The following is a 17,838-nucleotide window of genomic DNA, read 5'->3' on the forward strand; positions in this document are numbered from 1 at the left end:
CTTGGAGATCTTGATTTCTCTCTCCTTCCTCTTTTCTGAGAGATCTTTTTCCTCTATGGGAATCTGTTGAATGAATGAGTCTGTTCTTAGAGTCTTTATGTTACTATTATCTATTAGTAAAGCTCCAAGCAATTTAAACCAAAAGGGCCAGACTATGCAAGCTCTTATAGATGGTCCTTCTTATATCACTACTTGTAAGAACAATACCATGTTTTGGGCAATCCTAAATACTTAGGGTTTTCCCAGGTCAATAGTCAAGATGCTGTGTTGCCAGAGTCTTGTCCATAACTGCATGCATCCCAGACTGAAGCTTTGCTGCGTATTTTTGATGTGTTGTGGGCTTTCTCTTTTGACATTGACTGGGGAGGGTCCTTTAGGAGAGTTCTTCACTTGCAGATTGCACTTGAAGTGCTTTGAAAAATCCCAAAGCACTGGTTACTTCAACACAGCTTTTTTTTTTTTAAACCTGTATCCAGTTAAGAATCTTGTCCAAGATGGTCAGGATACAAGCAAGTATTGATTAGGGCCAAGTCTCTTTCAGCTCTAGCAATATTAGTGGCCATCTTGCAGACCTAGGGAGATTCTTCACACATTTGTTAATTTGTTAATTTTTGTCATGTTATGGAAACCAAAATAATGTGGCTTTGGTGGTGCTTCAGCCTTCATTTAACAAGGGACTTCAGGACCACTCTCCAAGTGATCATGCTCTGTAAGGAATACTGCTTGGAGTCACTCACAGCATAATGAGCATTTTAAGAGTGTTCTTTAACACACCTTGAAGAACAGATGTACATTCTCAACTCATCATCTGTCCAGCTGTTTTCTCACAGAAACCTTGAAGAAATGCTAAATTTTTCGTTGAGAACTGAAGAGTCAACTCAGTCCTTCCATAGATGATTTGGCAGTTTGCAGAATAAAGATTTTGTGTAGACATAAAGCGCATTTCAAAGAAGAAGAGTTACTATTAAATAATCCATATTTCCCAACAGCAGTTTATCAAACAGTTGCAGACTTGCTCAGAAATAACAGTATGAAAATACTTTACCTTTTAAAGGGATGTGGTTATGTCGTGGCCTTTCTTAATTTAACAGATCTGCAACCACTCTTCCACACGGTAGACTCAAGTGGAACTGAGGTTCTACAATAAGAACTCTTTATAAAACAGACAGACCCACTTCAGATGGAAGAGTGTACAATCTCTGAACATCTCATAAGGGTCTCGGTTTCTACACTCATAAATGTGAAGGTTTTCCTAGATAACCTTTGAATTCAAAGAATACAGGGAGTTCAGCAGTGGGACCTATGGCAAGGAAGGCTAAATGGTATCCTGAGTTGCTTTAGGAGGAGCCTTGCCAGCAGGTTGAGGGAGGTGATCCTTCCCCTCTACTCAGCACTAGTAAGGCCACACCTGGAGTACTGTGTCCAGTTCTGGGCTCCCTAGTACAGAAGAGACGTGGAGCTATTGGAGAGAATCCAGCAAAGGGCCACTAGAATGATTAAAGGACTGGTGCATCTAATATGAGGGGGGAAAAAAGGCTGAGAGATGGGACTGTCCAGCCTAGAGAAAAAAAGGCTCATGGGGGATCCCATCAATGTGTATAAATATCTGAAGGAAGAGTACATAGAAGAAGGAGCTGGGCGCTTTCCAGTGGTTCCCAGTGACAGGACCAGAAGCAGTTGGCACAAACTGAAACATAGGAGGCTCCATCTGAACATCAGGAAATACTTTTTTTTTTTTTTCACTGTGAGGGTCACCGAGCACTTGGCACAGGTTGTCCAGAGAGGTTGTGGAGTCTCCATCCTCAGGGATAGTTAAAAGCTGCTTGGCTATGGGTGTCTGTTTCTAAGTGGCCCTGCTTGAGCATGGGATTTGGACCAGATGTCCTCCAGAGGTCCCTTCCAGCATCAACCATTCTGGGATTCTGTTATTTGGAATCAACATGCTAGCATGCTGAAAAGCCATTTGGAAAACCTCGAAGATGTTCTATCAGGCTGTAGAAGCTTAAGTTGTTCCTTAGGAACCATTGTTCTTCTGAATTCTGTGACAGGTTCCTACTTGATGCTGCAAAGCTAAAATCTAGGATTCCTAGAAGGATCTGAGAGAGGTTTGTGTCTCTTTTCTTCTCTACGCCCTTACACAATGTGATGTGAATGTTTGACATGGACACAAAATCAATGTGGACAGTGTGCATCTTTAGAAACAGTTACAGAAACTGAAGCAATGTCTTCTATTCTGAAGTGTTACAATTAAGCCAACCCGTTAAGTTTTTAATCACTTGAATTTGGTAAAGGATGTGTTCTAACTAGGCATATCTTCTTCAAATTGGTAGAGTATGTGCTAGGACTTTAACTTTCAAATGTTTTACATGGCTGTAATAACAACTTTGTTGCTATTACATAAAGCTTTTTCTAAAAGATTGTAAGGAAGCACGTTGCCAGTTTAAATAATATGGAAAAGGGTGATATTTTAAATGGTTCTTTGATCTTTTTAAGGATGAGCAAGTAATGGCCCTCAACAATGTGTGTGGGAGAATTAACCGAAATAGTTGCCGCATTTCTCTGTAGGTTTGTAATAATGTTAAATTATTGTTAATTGTGTAGGAAGTTAGGATAGAACTGCAGTTGCTTCATATGGTGTGCTCTGTTCAATGAAAGCCTTTAAGGAAGACATGAGTTGTTGCCCACACATGATTAGGAGAATAGTCCTTAACCATTCATGACCAAAAATTGTTCAATATTATTGTCTAGACATAACTGTAATAAGCCCTACTACATAAAATTTTAACCTTATTTCAGATGTGTTTATAATTCTAGTTGTGGCTTTAATTTGACTGCAGTCTTGACTAAGGTACTAGTTAATTCTGGCATTAAATATTACTTGCATCAATTCTTGACATAATATTTTGCCACATAACAGACCATAACAAGTTAAAGCTTCTACCAAGGGAACACATCATATAATTGTTCTTGCTTTTAAAACAGTGATCATTAATGCTCAAAAACTAAAGGATTTCCAGCTTGTGTAATACTATTGAGTGCTTTCGAGAATAACATAATTTTCACTTTACTTGATATGTGTACAGGTTATAATTTTGACCGCAAGTTTGTATTGTCTTGATCATGTAAAGTATGCAAATGTAAGAAAATCAGTTTGAGGTAATTTGGATACACACTTCTATAGGAGAAAAATGATCCACTGAGTAAGTTTGTATGTCCTTCATGTTATGCAACAGTATATGTTATTTTCATATCTTACCCTTTTATGTTATTTCAAATCTTAGGAGTAAGAAGTTTTAAAGATGTATCCCAATACATATTTGTCATGACCATATTAAAGTGTATGTACAAGTATTCATAGAATCATCTTAAGCTTCAATCTAGTGATATACTTCTGCACTACTAATTTATGTGACTGCTGTTAGTGTGATTTAAATGTATGAAGTGTAGCCTATTTGTTTCATCTTTTCTTTTGTTGTTGCATGCCTCTTAAAGATATTAGGCAGTATAAAGTTCCTGTTCATCACCATAAAGACTTTTAACTTCATGAGGAAACCAAAGCTTCCTTCTCACCACATAACTGCAGAAATCCTAATACAAACTCAAGAAAAAGTGAAAGGATGCATTTTTTCTATAGGTTGTAATCAGGTATATATTGTAATCTTTACAGCCACTGAAAATATGTAATTTATTAGAGCAATTTAGAATGTATTATGGGAAAAACAAGTCATTTGATTTATTCTATATGTTGACTTTACAGCTAGTCCTGCAACCCGCATCACATCCTGTCAGTGAGTCAATTTTTCTGGTAATTCTAGATAGGTGTGTTGAGCATGTTTATACTCCTTCTTTTCGTCTTAGGGTTTTTAGTTACATACTGGACATATAAAACTATTACTTAGTTCTTTTATTCAAAAAAATTTAATTAGTTCTACTTTGCAATGTGACATACCTTATTCTTTGAACAGTGATGTGATGTTGCAGGCGAGCAGTTCAGAATTCTAAATGCTAACAAAAGCAGTGCTAGCCTTATTCAAAGCAGACAAAATCGTAACTACAGCATCTATTAGGTGAAGTTTGCAGAGACTAATTAAAGAAATACTGGAAATAGTCTTTTAATTTTCTTGGAACGTTGTTCCAGTCCTAACAGCTTGGGGAGTAAGTGAAATAGAAAAATCATCAAAGGTATACAATGAAGCAGTGGGGTGTCTGGGAGAAGCCCTCTTCAGCTTGGAAGATTTGAAGGAGAGGAGAGGAGCAATGATTACAGGATAAAGACAAATCACGTAGTCATGTTTTATGCCTCTCGTAATGGAAGCTCAAAAAATACTGATAAAACTTGTAAGGTGACAGATTGCAAGTGGATAAAACAAGAGATCATTTCCTTTTTATGTGTATGCTTTAGCTTGTTGAGCTGAAAATCAAGGGTAAACTTGCTGCCTCACAAGGAGATGAAGTTTATAGGTTTTTAATAGATGATTCTATGATTGAAGAAGAGCAAGTTCTTTGAAGCTTCTTTCAGTGTGTACATATATTTCTTATTGAGTTTAACTTTAGCCAGTTGTCCTTCATATAGTCACTGACTGCTTGTTGTGGGATTTGATGTGGGGGGCGGGTGCTTAAAACACAGAGGAAGAGAGTTGTACCTTTCATTTAGTTTGTTTTACTGATGCTCTGTGTATGCCTCCTAAAACCTACTATGTTAATATTTCAAATGAAGGCTAGCCGAGGGAAATGGAGGAGAACGGTTACTGATTTCTAGCTGAGTCTCTGTAAAGGTATAAAAATAAAGGTTAAATCTGAGTAATCAGTTTGTGAGGTCTACTGTTGAGAGAGTTTTAGTCCCAACTGCACTAATATGCTTTCTAAGAGAATGGTATGTTCCTTCTAGGAAAGAAATTGGCAAGGATAAATTATGTGTGCTGGCAACAGTGTAACCAGTGCTTCCAAGGAAATTATTTAAAATAAGAGGACTGTGTTCTTTTTAAAAGAGAAATAGATAGAAATAAAAAGAGGTGTTTTGGCGTGTTTCACTTTGATCCTCGTTGAGCATCGAGTTCCCTGAAGATAACCTCTCATTTTGTCACTGGAAAGTTCCACATAGCATGAAATGCTGTGCTCTAGAGTGGCAGAGACAACCTTGTGCTGAGCTGTAAATTAGGCTTAGTGTAGAAAGGATCTGGTTTTACTTTTTTTTTTAAAGTGGGACAAGCTTGTAGAAATACTCTGTTTCAGTATTCTAGTAGAATAAATATCATTAGTGTTTGAATTTCCTCCCTTTTGTGTGTCGACTGTTGTCAGAAAGCAGCAATTTGCAAACAGACCCTTAAAGCATTAGATGAGAGTGTTGCAGAGTCTTGGGCATTGGAGCAATTACAAAATAGTTACTTTGCATCCTTCTCACAAACTAAGCCAAAAAGAACGGTATAAACTTGAGCCCATCTTTCTCTGGAAGTCTCTGTTGATTTTCACACTAGAATTGTTTCCTTGTAAACCTGTGGGCATAAAAAGTGAGAGAACAGCTTTTCTTGAAACTCCTTGCATTCTGGCAGCTTAAGAGCTCCTACAGAATCTTTGGAGGGAACAGAGATAAAAGTCAGTTAAAATGGTTTAATAACAGAGTTACAGATTCCCTCCACACTCTGTCATCCATCTGTCCATCCCCTGTCCACCCCCTCAGTCTGTGCACTGGTAGCATTGAATTTGATATGTTGAAGTAAAGTAATCACTTAAAGAAATTAGAGGGGGGTAATTAATACTTTTTAATGCAGAAATTCAGATAACTTAAGATTTAATAAAGCAATATGAATATTTGTTTACTTAAATGTCTATCTTTCTAGAAGTCAGCTTTGCTGTTACCACAACCTATAAATGGAATTTTATAACTACAGCTTGGAGCAAGTCTGTGATGAATAATACAATGATTTTAAGGACAGTGATCAAAGTTCCTTGCAGCACAGAAAAAAACTGGACTAAAGAAAAAGTGATCCAGGGATATTTTTTAAGTAGCATTCTCACATTAGATTTCTCTTTTTTTTTTTTTTTTTGCTGGTCAATATATTAACATTGTATTTTCTCTCTTGTGTTGTAATTCCAATTGTCTGAGGACACTGAATGGAATGCATTTATTTCATGTTTGGTTTTATCACATTCATTCATTCATTCATTCATTTATCACATTCATTCGGTAAAACACAACTGTGTATAATTTAACAAAGACATACGGTGACTAAAATGATTTTCCTCCTTTGGAAAACTTTGTGATAATTTCGGAGTCCATGGGAAGTCTCTCTCTGTTATAGCTATCCATTTGTATCAGAATTTTCATTTAAATGATGTTGCATTTTGCTTATAGCAGGTAACTTGCTTTGAGTTGCTTTAATAGATGTATTTTGGGGTGTAAGATTTCTGTATCTTGGGATAGAGATTTTTAAAAACCAAAGTCAAAATGTTGTCTTTGGATCATAACAAATATAAGTATTATAGTTCTGTCTGACATAGCAAACAAGACTCAAAAATGGTTACTATCATAGATGATGTGATGTGGAAAGAAACATACAACTTAGAATCATAGAATCGTTTAGGTTGGAAAAGACCTTTAAGATCATCCAGTCCAACCACTAACCTAATGTTACCAAGTCCAACACTAAACCAATTAAGGGTAAAGTAATAATTAATTTCATGTTTCCTGGCTTGGTGGCTGGATTATTTTTTAATGAAAGTAAAACCAGAATAGAATCATTAAGGTTGGAAAGGCCCTCAACTTCCTCCTTTTTTTTTTTTTTTTCCAAACATCTAATGAAGATGGAAGAATCAAACAGTTTTTTGTTTTAAATGTCTTGTATCAGAGAGGAATCTGTTCTTTTCCTTCTGCTTCTCAGGCTGCTCTTTGAGTAATGGCTGCTTGTTCAGAAAAGGCTTCCCTCATTTGTGTTGAAATGAATAGCAACCTTTTATTGAATTCTTTGGGAAGTAGACACAATTTAAGTTTATTTGTAAGTAACAAACATGGATTACTTTACATTTTTTTAAAATCTCTAGGTTTGTGGCTAACTTACTGGAATGTAGTGTTTGTGTATAGGTATGCTATACTACAATTCAGTAGTGAAAATGAAGTTACCTTGATGTTGTGTTTTGGTATTTAAATAATGTGTTTCAAGTTATGCTGTAACTTCAATCTCTAGCCTTAGAGTGTATAAGCATATTACTTAGCACACTTTGAAAATACTGTTTCAAGGTTATCCTGACTGAAGCACAAAGTGATTGCTTATAAAATACTCGATGAAGAAGTAAGAGTATAATAATTTTTTTAAAATATTTTTTGAAGTAAAATGCCGAGACTCCAGCTGACACACAAACCTTTCAGAATCTATTTATTTAGAAGCATAAACTGGAAGGTATGCTGGGAAATAGCAGCAACTATGAATAGGGAAATACTTTAAGATTAAAAACACAAGTTAAAAAGAAGATTGGACCATAGGAGAACAAATCAATTTAATAAGTAATGCAGTGTCTCCTGTGTGGGTTTTTTTTTTAATTTGAGATTACAAATGAAAGTGAAAGGGAAAATCTGAAGTTTAACATCACAAGTTTGTACCTGGAGTAGTATTTCCTTCAATACATAGAATCGTTTAGGTTGGAACAGACCTTGAAGATCAAGTCCAACCCTTAACCTAGCACTGCCAAGTCCACCACTAAACCATGTCCCTAAGCAGCACATCTACATGTCTTTTAAACATTGCAAGCGATGGGGACTCAACCACTTCCCTGGGCAGCCTGTTCCAATGCTTGACAACCTTTCGGTGAAGAAATTTTTCCTAGTATCCAACGTAAACCTCCCCTGGTGCAACTTGAGGCCATTTCCTCTCGTCCTATCGCTAGTTACTTGGGAGAAGAGACCAACACCCACCTCACTACACCCTCCTTTCAGGTAGTTGTAGAGAGCGATAAGGTCTCCCCTCAGCCTCCTCTTCTCCAGGCTGAACAACCCCAGTTCCCTCAGCCGCTCCTCATAAGACCTGTGCTCCAGACCCTTCACCAGCTTTGTTGCCCTTCTCTGGACGTGCGAAGGGCATACATGCTTGCCTAGCCCTTTTTGTAAGCTTTTATTAATTGAATGATGAAATAGGAATCACTTACAAGTGTCAGTTAAGCAGTACTGATATTTTTAGCTACATGATCACCTTTAGTCTGCTGTGGAGTTAATTAGGATGTGAGTATCACACTAGATTCTTCTGTTGTCCTAGCATAAGCTTAAGATGTCTTGATAGGTGGAACACAACTTAATACATCAAAATACTAAATAGGTTGTATGAACAAGAAATATGCAGGAAAGTACAAAAAAGGACTGCTATAGATATTTGCTGGTTATTTATATGCAAATATTTTGCAGCATTTAATTTAACTTACAAAATTGATTTCATCTGAGTTACACTGGCCATGGCAAAAGCAAATGATGGGTTTTTAGTTTTGCTTTTAAGAAAGGGCATGACTGGAGATAGGAAGCTTAGAACAGCAGCACTGAATGATCGGGGAAGAATTAGGGGTCTACGTACACACAATTTTGCTTATAAAGCATTTTATTATCTGCTGTGATCACCAGCTTATGCAGCCTGCAGGCATCCCAATAATGCCGAATAATGAATGTGAGTTGGACTAAATCTGCTCTTAGATTTCTTTACTGTATAGTCACCTGTTTGTTTTCTAGATTATGATAGTCAATGTTTGCCCTGCTATTCAAATGCCTTTTACCCTCCTACATCACTGATGCTGTTTGTTGCATAGACTGCCTTGCTGGCTTGTTTTGGCCATCTAATGTCAGCTGTTTATACATGTAAAAGCTCTCTGATGTGGTATTTTTTTATTCATTGGTGATTTTTTTTTCCAAAAGCCAGTCAAATGTTTCTATCGGCCTTATTCTGCTGGTACCAGGATGTATGAAATGAGTTTAAGAGCCAAGTAACCCCTCTTAATATGTGACTAGTTTCTGAATGAAAGTCAAAATATGCAGCAGTTGAAGCAACTGTAGATAACATTATTAAAATTGTAAAACTTGGGACAAGAGAAAGGGCAAGTTCAGGAGGGCCACCTTAGGCTAGGTCCTCAGAGCTTGCTTTTTCTGCACACCCAGAAATAGTTCTTTCCCATTCTGATGCAAATTCATTTTACCTCAGTTTATTCGTGATTTTCAGTCTTAGCTGCCACTTCCATTTAATCTTTCAGTCTGATAACTTGCCCGTCTAGTTTGCAGTGAGTGGAGTCAGGGTTTTTTTTAACAACAATAAAAAAAAAAAAAAAAACCCAACACACACAAAAACGCAAAAGCCAAAAAAACCCAGAAACATTGCTTGTGCCTTTTCCACAATGAAGTACTCTGTGATTCTGGTCTAATGTTAAGCACAAAAAAAAAAAAAAAAAGGCAAAAAAAAAAAGCCAAAGATACACACCCAGAAATACCAGGAGAAAAACTGCATTTCAGCACCAGTGAAAGAGCAGTATTTCAGATGGGGCTTTGTAGTATCTTGCTTTCAGACAGACATGGTATTGTGATGGTTCTGTGACTACAGCTATTCGTCATCTTTTCAATTAGTCACTTTTTCATTGTGCATTGAGATTTTTTTAATTGAAAACATTCCTACAAAGCAGAAGACATCTTAGAAAATATATGGAAAATGTACTTTTAAGTAAATATTAAATAAAATTTATAGAATTAATTTTCTTTTCAGGGAGTAGTTAATTTTCCTGTACTTTCCTTTTTATATAAAATAACTTAATTCATTATGCAAACTCTTACTATTGCTTTTAAAGGTTCTTGGTTGAGTTTAAATCAGTTCAGACAAAATGATAAATTTTAATTATGAGAGGTTTTTTAGTGTAAAGTGGTTCATTACGAAACAGCACAGACTATGAGCTTGACAAGTTACTGAAAATATGATGGAATATGTAGAGTAGTCTCAAGTTTTATGGTTTTAGGCTGCCAGCTTATGCACATGTGGGAATTGTAAGGAGTTCTTTTTTTACTTTGTGAGTTCAACATGTATGGTAACTTTTATTTGTTTGCATACTGTTAGAGTAGCAGCAGAGTGTCTAGGCAGAAAACCCAAATCCCTTCCTCTAGATGGAAATTCTGGTAACTCTGTGATTTTTCCAGATTTAAAACGCAGCAGTTCGTGAGTTATGTTTTTCATTTTAAGATGCATCCTGTACAAAATATCTGACTAATTAAATTGTGGATTTCATGCAGTGTTTGATGTTCTGTTGATTCTGAAAAGGACCAGGCAAGCTGACTACTCTTTTTTTGGCAGCATGATAGGGAAGAAAAGGAGTTATAATTGCTAGCACAGTATGTAACTATATAGCTTGTCTCTGATCCTGTGAGGCTTTATGCTGCCTTAAAGGGCCTCTTAAAACTTTCCCTCACCTATAACTCTTCTCAATGCCAGTATACCTGAATAGGTAACTTTTAATCTATTTTTCCTCACTGTAGTGTAATTTTGTTTTCACTGTCACTTTCCTATCACTGTTATTGTTTAAACGAGTAAAGTCTTCATTTGTTCTGCAAAGCACAAGATTTGTGGTGCTGTGTAGTAGTATAGAAGATGAGAAATTTCAACTGCAATAAGTCCAACTTTCTAGAAAACGTGTTAACTTAGAGTTGAATATTTGCTTTCGTAAAAATTTGATTATTTGATACTAAATTGTGGACATGATCAGTGTAAAATGCACTGCAAATTTTGGGCCAGGTGATTGTCTTCATATACTTGAAGGCATTTCCTTTGTCATCAAAAGGAAATGCTGCTACTCTGTCATCAGCGATTACCGATTGACTCTCACCTATTGTATCCTCCAAATGCATCCAGCATCTTTTGAACAGCTCACAGCTACATTGGGCCTACACTGTAAAATAAAGTAATTTAAAAAGCACTATGTTGTGTTGAAGCTATGATAATCTTAGTAGGAAAAAAGATGGATACTGTACAAATACATGCTTTAGGCCTGATGTCGGTTATTTAAAATCATAGAACCATAGAATGCTTTGGGTTGGAAGGGACCTTTAGAGGTCATCTAGCCCAGCCCCCCTGCAGTGAGCAGGGACAGCTTTAACTACATCAGGTTGCTCAGAGCCCCAGCCAACCTGACCTTCAATGTTTCCAGGGATGGGGCCTCCACTACCTCTCTGGGCAACCTGTTCCAGTGCTTTACCACCCTCATTGGAAAAAACTTCTTTCTTATGTCTAGTCTAAATCTATTCTTCTTTAGTTTAAATCTGTTATTCCTTGTCCTGTCACAACAGGCCTTGCTAAAAAGGTTGTCCCCATCCTTCCTGTAGGCCCCCTTTAAGTACTGAAAGGCCACAATAAGGTCTCCTCGCAGCCTCCTCTTCTCCAGGCTGAACAACCCCAACTCTCTCAGCCTGTCCTTGTAGGAGAGGTGCTCCAGCCCTCAGATCATTTTGGTCATTTGTCAGTTAACAGTTACGCAGTGATGTTTTTATGGGTTAGACTACAGATAGTACTGTTTTGCATGATTGATTAAGCAAATATTGTACAAAACACAACATTATGTAAGCAGTTGCTCACATTGGCTATTCCTTCATGTGTTGTAGTAAATACTAGAGTAGAAAGCTGTGGTCAGGTTGGGCTTATGTTACTAGCTACCTCACTTCAAAAGGGGCGATGGTAAGATTTTTCTAAAATTATTTAGGCTCCTATATGACTAAGATGCTTTGAAAAGTTATCCTGTAAACATTCTAGATTGCAGGATGGGACATTTTCTTTTGACTCTGTAACGTATAAAGCATCAGCTGCGCAGGAGTGAAAAAGTGTAAGTGTGTTGGGGTAATGTGTTTGTGAACCGCAATCTTTGTATAAACAATGTGCAGTTACTTGTATCATTTTAACATTGGTGGAGACCAGTGATTTTTTTTTTTTGTTACATTACCACATCTGTATTGCTCAACACTTAAAATATAAAATCTAACTCATTTTCTATAATGTTTCATGATAGCAGCTCAGGATATTGCTTTGCAGCAGTCAGCAACTATGTGGGAGATTTTAGAAAACACATCTTTTCCTTTTCCCTCTTGGCACTAAGTTATGATAACTAGGCAAAAATTGATTGTAATTTATTAATAAATAATGAGAAACTGCAGTATGCACTTGGGAAATTCTTATCTTAAAAGTCTGTTGGTGATAACTACCTTTGCTTGCCATCCTCCTCCTGGTTTATTTCCACTGCTGCTACTTCAGATGGGTAAGCACTTGGGAGCTGTGAGTAGACTTCTGTGAATAATTGATTATTTTTTTAAAATAAACTCACAGAAAATTGTTTTGGCTATAACAATGTTTTAGGGGTTTTGTATCTTGTTTTTGCTTTTGGTCTCTCTTTCTGCTTTTATGTTTTGGAAGTACACTTCAATATAATGTGCCAGAGTTCACTTCTCAAGTGTGGCTCTGTCTGAGGTGGATCCTGCTGGCTGTGTGCCTCCCATCATTTTTCAAATGTTCAGACATTTCATTAGCACTGTTTGTATCCACATTCTGCAACCCTGAGGACATAGAGAATTTACTACAGCAGCTAGTCAGCTCCTTCTGATCAGTCTTCCTAAGGAAAAACTGGGAAAAGACTATTTTTCCATTGTTGGAGACCGTTGGCAAGAAGCAATAAGTAGCTGTGTGTCAACAGTTCTGCACTGTGCTGCCCTGGAATTGCTTTGAGGTAGCGTACCACTCTTACAATAAGGCTGTTTCAGAGGTGAATGCCAATTAAGTTGTCATGGTCAATCTACTACTTGTGGCTTTTCATGTAGGTAGGTGACAGAGACCACATTGCAACTTCCTTTCAAAATCAGTTTTTAACTTTCAGGTTTTTTACTGTACTTGTTTTTTTCGTTTTTTTTTTTTCCCAAAAAAAATCCACCAGGAGATAAAATACTTCTTGATGTTGAGTTGTGTTGCTTTGTTTCTAGTTTTTAATTACCATAGTAGGACAGGAACCACTTTCTGAGTGGTAGGAAACTAAATTTGGAAGGCACAGTGGCTTGTATTGCTTTTTCCAATTAAGATAGTATGTGGTGAAAGTGTGATTTACTGGAGCCCAGTCACCTGTAATGCAGGCCACATCAGCTGCTTTCTGGAGCTAGCTGCTAGCAGAAATTTGTCAGCAATAATTTAGAGCTTGATTAAAATTTTGGGGTTGGTTGAATATGAGGTTTTTAACTTCTGTTTTCTGGCTCAGGTGCCCAGTTTGAGGGGAGAGGTCAGGTTGTCAGGAAAAAAACATTTTCCTGTCCTTTCAATATTAGATGTTTGCTGACCCTGGGGTTGCTTGTACAGATACTCACAGAAAGGGATTACCTTAACATAACCATACTTCTTCACTAAGTGTATCTCTAGATCCCATAAGCTACTTTGCTTCTTCTGCAATGTTGGGAGTTTTATTGCCTATGTTGTGGACAGTGACTAGCAATAGTTACTGCCAGTCCATTTGCTTTTTTTTTTTTCCTTTCCGAAAGAAATTATGATGATCTGTCAGGACCCATAGTTGAAATCATTCTGAATTCCTGTGCATAACTGCAGCACGAGTGGGGCATATATGTTCTTACATCTGACTAATTCCTTAATTAGGCAGAAGACTCTAGGTTGTCTGTCAAAGCACAACACTTTTTTTTTTTTTAATTGTACTCTGTTTCTTGTGGCTGAAATAGTTTGAATTTTTCAACATAAAATCTACTGGAAAAAACTCACCTGGCTTGAGCTATAAGGGTACTTGTTTGCCATTGGAAGTGCTTGATGTGTTTCTAAAAGACCATTGCAGAAGGTATAGGATATTTATTACAATATTGCTTTGACTTGGTAAAATATATAGGTGTATGTTGAGCACCTAAGTTTGTGCTCACTGCTTGTTTTACTTAAATTAAGAATATATTGAAATGTTTTGTTCGAGCAGATCCTATTCCCATAACAGAAGGGTTTTTTTAAATTAAAAAAAAAAAGTTTAATGCTTTTATATCCATGACACTGTTTATAAATAATCTTTATAGTTTTCTGGAGTGTCAACTTTCAGTTGTTAACAAACAAAAACTCCCCTGCATTTCATGATATGAATGGAATGCAAGGGAAAAAAAAAAGAAATGGAAATGCCAGATGTTTCTTCTGCTGCAACCTCTTGTTCTGTCCTATATTCTGCCTGTCTCAAATAGTAATACTACATATTTGCATGGTTCTTAAATTGTTGGTTTTGCTTATTTTATTATTAAAACAGGCAACAACAGAGAGACCTTTTATACAGAAGCTGTTTCGACCAGTTGCTTCAGGAGGACAGTTGCATACTTTGGGAGATCTGCTAAAAGATGTGTGTCCTAGTGCTATCACCCCTGAAGGTACTGTAGAAATAACTTTTGTCCAATAAGATAATTTTTTTCTGTTGATTTATTGTTTGGGTTTTTTTTTAATGTGGGGATTTTGGAGACGTTTACAGAGACTTTGGTACTGAAATCAGAGTTTCAGATTTCACTTCTTCCTGGCCCTTTAGTGTGCCCGTTATACATCACCTGCAGTGTTTGGAGAGGGCAAGATTGAGTCCTTATGCACTCCTGAAAAATTAACCTCTGGAAGTTTTATTTTAAAATTCGTGTGCTCCTTTGCCATCGCGCTGTTCTTAATAAAACCATTCACATGTTATTTTCTGCATTTTTAAAAAGCATTCTTAAAGCAACGTCAACAGAAGTTTTATTTTAAGTTACCTTTAATTTTATATTGCATAAACTTTTCATATGTAAAACTCCAAAACTGACAGAAATTGAAGATGTTTTCAGAACACCTTTTTCCCTGTTGAAGCCCAACCTTTAAAAATATACCAGAAAAGAAAAGAGATTGTTATAAGTGTGTAATAGTTTATGTATGGTTGCTAAGTAGTATTGTGTGACAAGATACCAATTAGTTCATGTAGCATTATAGCATTTCATTCAATAGCATTTGTTGATCAGCACTTATTCAGAAAAATAAGCATTTCTGGATGTTATTTTAGCCTCAAAGATTACAACTATCAGAACTCTGATATACTTTTGAGGTGGGATAAATGTAAAAGTTATGTACTCTACAAATTAAGATCAAAATTATTTAATGTGAAATGCGTTTCATCTTGTTCTTGCTGTTGTCTTATCAGACCTGTAAATGGGTAACTTTTTTAGTCAATAAATCACAATTTGTTTTGAGAAATGTCTGATATTCTAGAGAATATCTTGGCCCAGAATTTACTGGTATAGTATCAGCACCTTTTGACAGTAAAGCACTGAATTTGAAATCATGTAAAAATCTATAAGATGTTGTTGTACCCAGAAGTTATGTAACTCAAAATCAAATAGTTGTTGTGGATTTCTTTAAGTATGGTGATCTTAGAAATCGACTGAAATATCAAAGTATTTTTTTTACCCCCATTTAATACTTTTTAAGACATGGAAACAATTTCCAAAAATAACAAAAGGTAAGAAAAATATGGAATTTTGCTAGCCATGTGTCCATTTTTCCTAAAGCTACTGTAAATTTTAGAGCATAATTTTAGCTAATGCTTTCAACTAACTGTCCAAAAGATAAAGCAAGATACGAATACATACTTGAATGTTAGCACAATCAAGTTTAACCATTTTTAAGTACTCAAGTGTGAGGATCCTACAGACACTAGTGAAAAGGTACAAAGTGAATTTAAAAAAAAATAAGAAGGAGGATGTATTTTGACTTGGAAGGCAGTCAAGACCACAAATTAAAGAATCTCAAAAAGCATTTATGCAAAAGTTATTCCAGGATATAGTGGATGACAATTTTTATGTGGACTTGCTAAACCTGCAGATAGGGAATGTGCTAGTTACTGCCTTTATTAAAAGTGTGAATGTAATGTCATTTTATCTGAGTACCAGTGACTTGATGCTTCCCGTTAGTAGGCCTCTTTTCAGATGTCAACAAAGGCGTCAACCTTTAATAGCAGAATAGAAATGTGCTATGCTAATTGCTTCCTTCATTTTTGTTAAAGGCTAAAAAAAACCCCTATACTGTTTACTCAGTGGGGACAAAAAATGGTGATTACTTGGAAGAAAAGAAACTAAAATAGGTACTTTCCTTACACTTAGGAGGAGCGATTTGAAATTTGACAGAAGGGTGTCCTTGTATTGCAATATACTTGTCTGTTCCTGTATAAATCTGCTTAAATTTGGCCTAAGAATCCTTAAGATTCTACTGAGCAACTTGCAAACTTAGAGTTTAATAAATTTGATCACTCATGTGGGTGTGAGCTATCTGGGATTCAGCAGAATTTCTCCTGTAATGCAGCTTTGTATTGTTGCGTTGTTCAGTTGTTCCTCTTACATTGCGAGTGTTCTCCTCCTCTTCTGGTAGGTAACAGAAGGAAAGCTGTCTGAGCTAAATGCAGAAAATAATGTGAACTCTTGACGAAATATGGGGGTAGACTGATACATAGAGCCAGTGGAGGGGGGGAGGCAGACTGACTGAACAAGTAATTTGGAAGAAAATGACAGATCTGGGAGTCATTAAATGTGATGGGGAGACCGACTATAAACAATGTGGCAGGATGAAAGAGTTTGGGGCAAAAGCCAAAAACTGACATAATAACGGTGAACACCTGGACAAAGTAGGATAGGAGATGATAAAAGGATGAGGGACAAAAAGAAGCATATTGCACGTGGATCATACACTGAGATTGTGCAAGGCATCTGTGAAAGAATGGGAGTGGAAGTCGGGCTGGCGAAGTGATTCCGATGGTCTGGAGACCCGTTTGGAGAAACAAATTGAATCAAAAGTTGAAAAGAAGGGCAGTCTGCACTGGCAGAATGAGAAGATGCAGGTGGATAGGTGGTCAAGTGGAGCTGGAGATAGTCAGATAAGGGACTGGGGAAAACTTGTTCAGGGTTTGCTGTACAAGTAGACTGTACCCCAGACAGGAATACAAAGTAGAAAATTAAGCATGGCAACACAGAAAGAAAAAAGACCTAGGAGATAGATCAGGAAGAAGCAGAACTAGGACAAAATGGAGGGGTGATAGAGAAAGGATCAGACTTATTGGAAGATTACCTGAAAAGATGGATGCCCATGATAGCAGGGATTCTTACTGCTGAGGAACATGCTCAGGTAAGGTCAGCGCACTTAAAAGGTGTGAAGGGCAGTACTGGTTTAGGCTTGACTGCTTCAGTTCATCATACTGTTCACTGATGATTCAACTTAGCCAATAAGTGAACTTTGATTATTCTCTTGCTTGGCTTAATCCACTCATCTCATTCACTATTCAAATATAATGTGTACCATATGAAATGTTTATGCTCTAATACAGCTTTGAACTATTAAAAAACAATCCCACTAACCTACCAGACTGCATAGTGCCACTTTTGAGTTTTGCCTATAGAAATGTTAGCAGCCATTACAAGGACATACTTCTTCCTTTTCCAGCAAGTGGACTAGACTCCTGAGACTACAGAACCTCAGCACATCTGTGCTGCTGAAGTCTCCGTGAAACCCATTCCGTCAACTCATCTTCTCTCTGTTGCTGGTTCACTGAGAGTTTAACAAGCTTTCTCTGTCAATAGATGTTCCATCAGTTCAAAATGCAGAGGAGATTGTAGAGCTGAGTGTTTCTATCCATTTTATGGGCATATGAGAACTTAACTTGCAAGCATTTTCTGGAAACCTGGGAAACTATGCATAGATGGTTTTCTTCTAAAGTAGTTGTATCCATTTGAAGTTGAATACTTGAAATTTAGGAGGTATCAGATTTGTAGACTGCCCGCACAATCTTAATTTCCATACACATGCACAGTGATCATTATACAGCTTATAA

At 36.7% G+C, this 17,838-nt stretch overlaps 1 protein-coding gene across 3 annotated transcripts in view; it reads left to right on the top strand.

Moving 5' to 3' along the window:
• Positions 1-17,838, top strand: part of ATG5 (autophagy related 5) — an 83,572-nt gene that overhangs the window by 43,219 nt on the left and 22,515 nt on the right. For 2 of the 3 annotated variants that reach the window (XM_009493426.2, XM_075707103.1), the window contains one exon: positions 14,260-14,377. In XM_009493426.2, coding sequence (XP_009491701.1) covers positions 14,260-14,377 — 118 coding nt within the window. Of the gene's footprint in view, positions 1-14,259; positions 14,378-17,450; positions 17,485-17,838 lie in introns of those variants that run through there. The other variant, XM_075707102.1, reaches the window with a different exon arrangement.

This window comes from Pelecanus crispus, chromosome 3 (genome assembly GCF_030463565.1).
Source record: "Pelecanus crispus isolate bPelCri1 chromosome 3, bPelCri1.pri, whole genome shotgun sequence".
Lineage (NCBI taxonomy): Eukaryota > Metazoa > Chordata > Aves > Pelecaniformes > Pelecanidae > Pelecanus > Pelecanus crispus.